Source organism: Quercus robur, chromosome 11 (genome assembly GCF_932294415.1).
Source record: "Quercus robur chromosome 11, dhQueRobu3.1, whole genome shotgun sequence".
In the NCBI taxonomy this organism is placed as follows: domain Eukaryota; kingdom Viridiplantae; phylum Streptophyta; class Magnoliopsida; order Fagales; family Fagaceae; genus Quercus; species Quercus robur.
The window spans coordinates 3,539,408-3,540,390 of record NC_065544.1 but is presented as its reverse complement, the minus strand read 5'-3'; the positions used below and the strand labels follow the sequence as shown (position 1 = coordinate 3,540,390).

The window sequence follows — 983 nt, the reverse complement described above, 5'->3', positions numbered from 1 at the left end:
TCTTAGGCATTGAACTAGACTCCTCAACTGGACAACGGGATACCAACATTACCCTAGAAGGACAAGATCCGGTCCTTAGCATCTCCTCGAAGCTCCGGACCCGCCTGGCTTCTCCAACCACTGGAATGATGCAAGAGTTGTTTTAACTTCCCTTCATGAACTAATTGGTCCAGATGGTCTCACAAGTTTCTACAATCCTCAGTCATGTGCCCATGATCCTGATGATAGTGGCAATAAAGGTTCTAGTTACATCTCATAGGATCTCCGACCATCTTGTTTGGCCATTTGAAAAACGACTCATTCTTAATCTTCTTTAGTACTTGTTGCACTGGCTCTCGAAACACAGCGTTAACCGCTTGGGTGTTGGTAGATCCTAACTGCCCAACAAAGTCTTTTCGAGGTCGGTTATTATTGTACCAGTCCGACCTGAAATCCCTCCTCCCCCGAGGGATCGCCTTACCCTTTCCTTTCCCTTGCAGTTGGTCTTCTTCTACTCTTCTGTACTTGTCAATCCGATCCATCAATTGGCGTACACTAGTAACAGGTTTACCAGTTAGAGATTTCCTTAAATCATGCTTGGCTAGAAGACTAGCCTTGAAAGTGCTAATGGCCACATCATCGTACTCTCCTTCTATTTCGTTAAACATCTCCCAGTATCTATCTGAACAAGCCTTCAGAGTCTCACCCTCCCGCAATGACATAGACAATAAGGATCCCAAAGGCCGAGGAACCCTGCTATAAGTAATAAAATGAGCACCAAAAGCCTAGGTGAGTTTCTTAAAAGAGTCAATAGAGTTCGCCTTTAAACCGTTAAACCACCTTATCGCCACCGGGCCCAAGCTAGATGGAAAGACCTTACACATCAAGGCTTCATCTTTGGAGTGAACAGCCATCCTTTGACTGAAATGGCTAATGTGTTCTACTGGGTCTGTTCAACCATTATAGATGGTGAATGTGGGTTGATGAAATCGCCGAGGAAGGCT

The 983-nt window shown here is 45.1% G+C and overlaps 1 protein-coding gene across 1 annotated transcript; it reads right to left on the bottom strand.

Moving 5' to 3' along the window:
- Positions 1-242: 242 nt before the first annotated feature.
- On the bottom strand, positions 243-701 carry LOC126707170 (uncharacterized). Its single transcript, XM_050406770.1, has one exon. The coding sequence runs from the start codon at positions 699-701 to the stop codon at positions 243-245; it is 459 nt and encodes a 152-aa protein (XP_050262727.1).
- Positions 702-983: the final 282 nt, after the last annotated feature.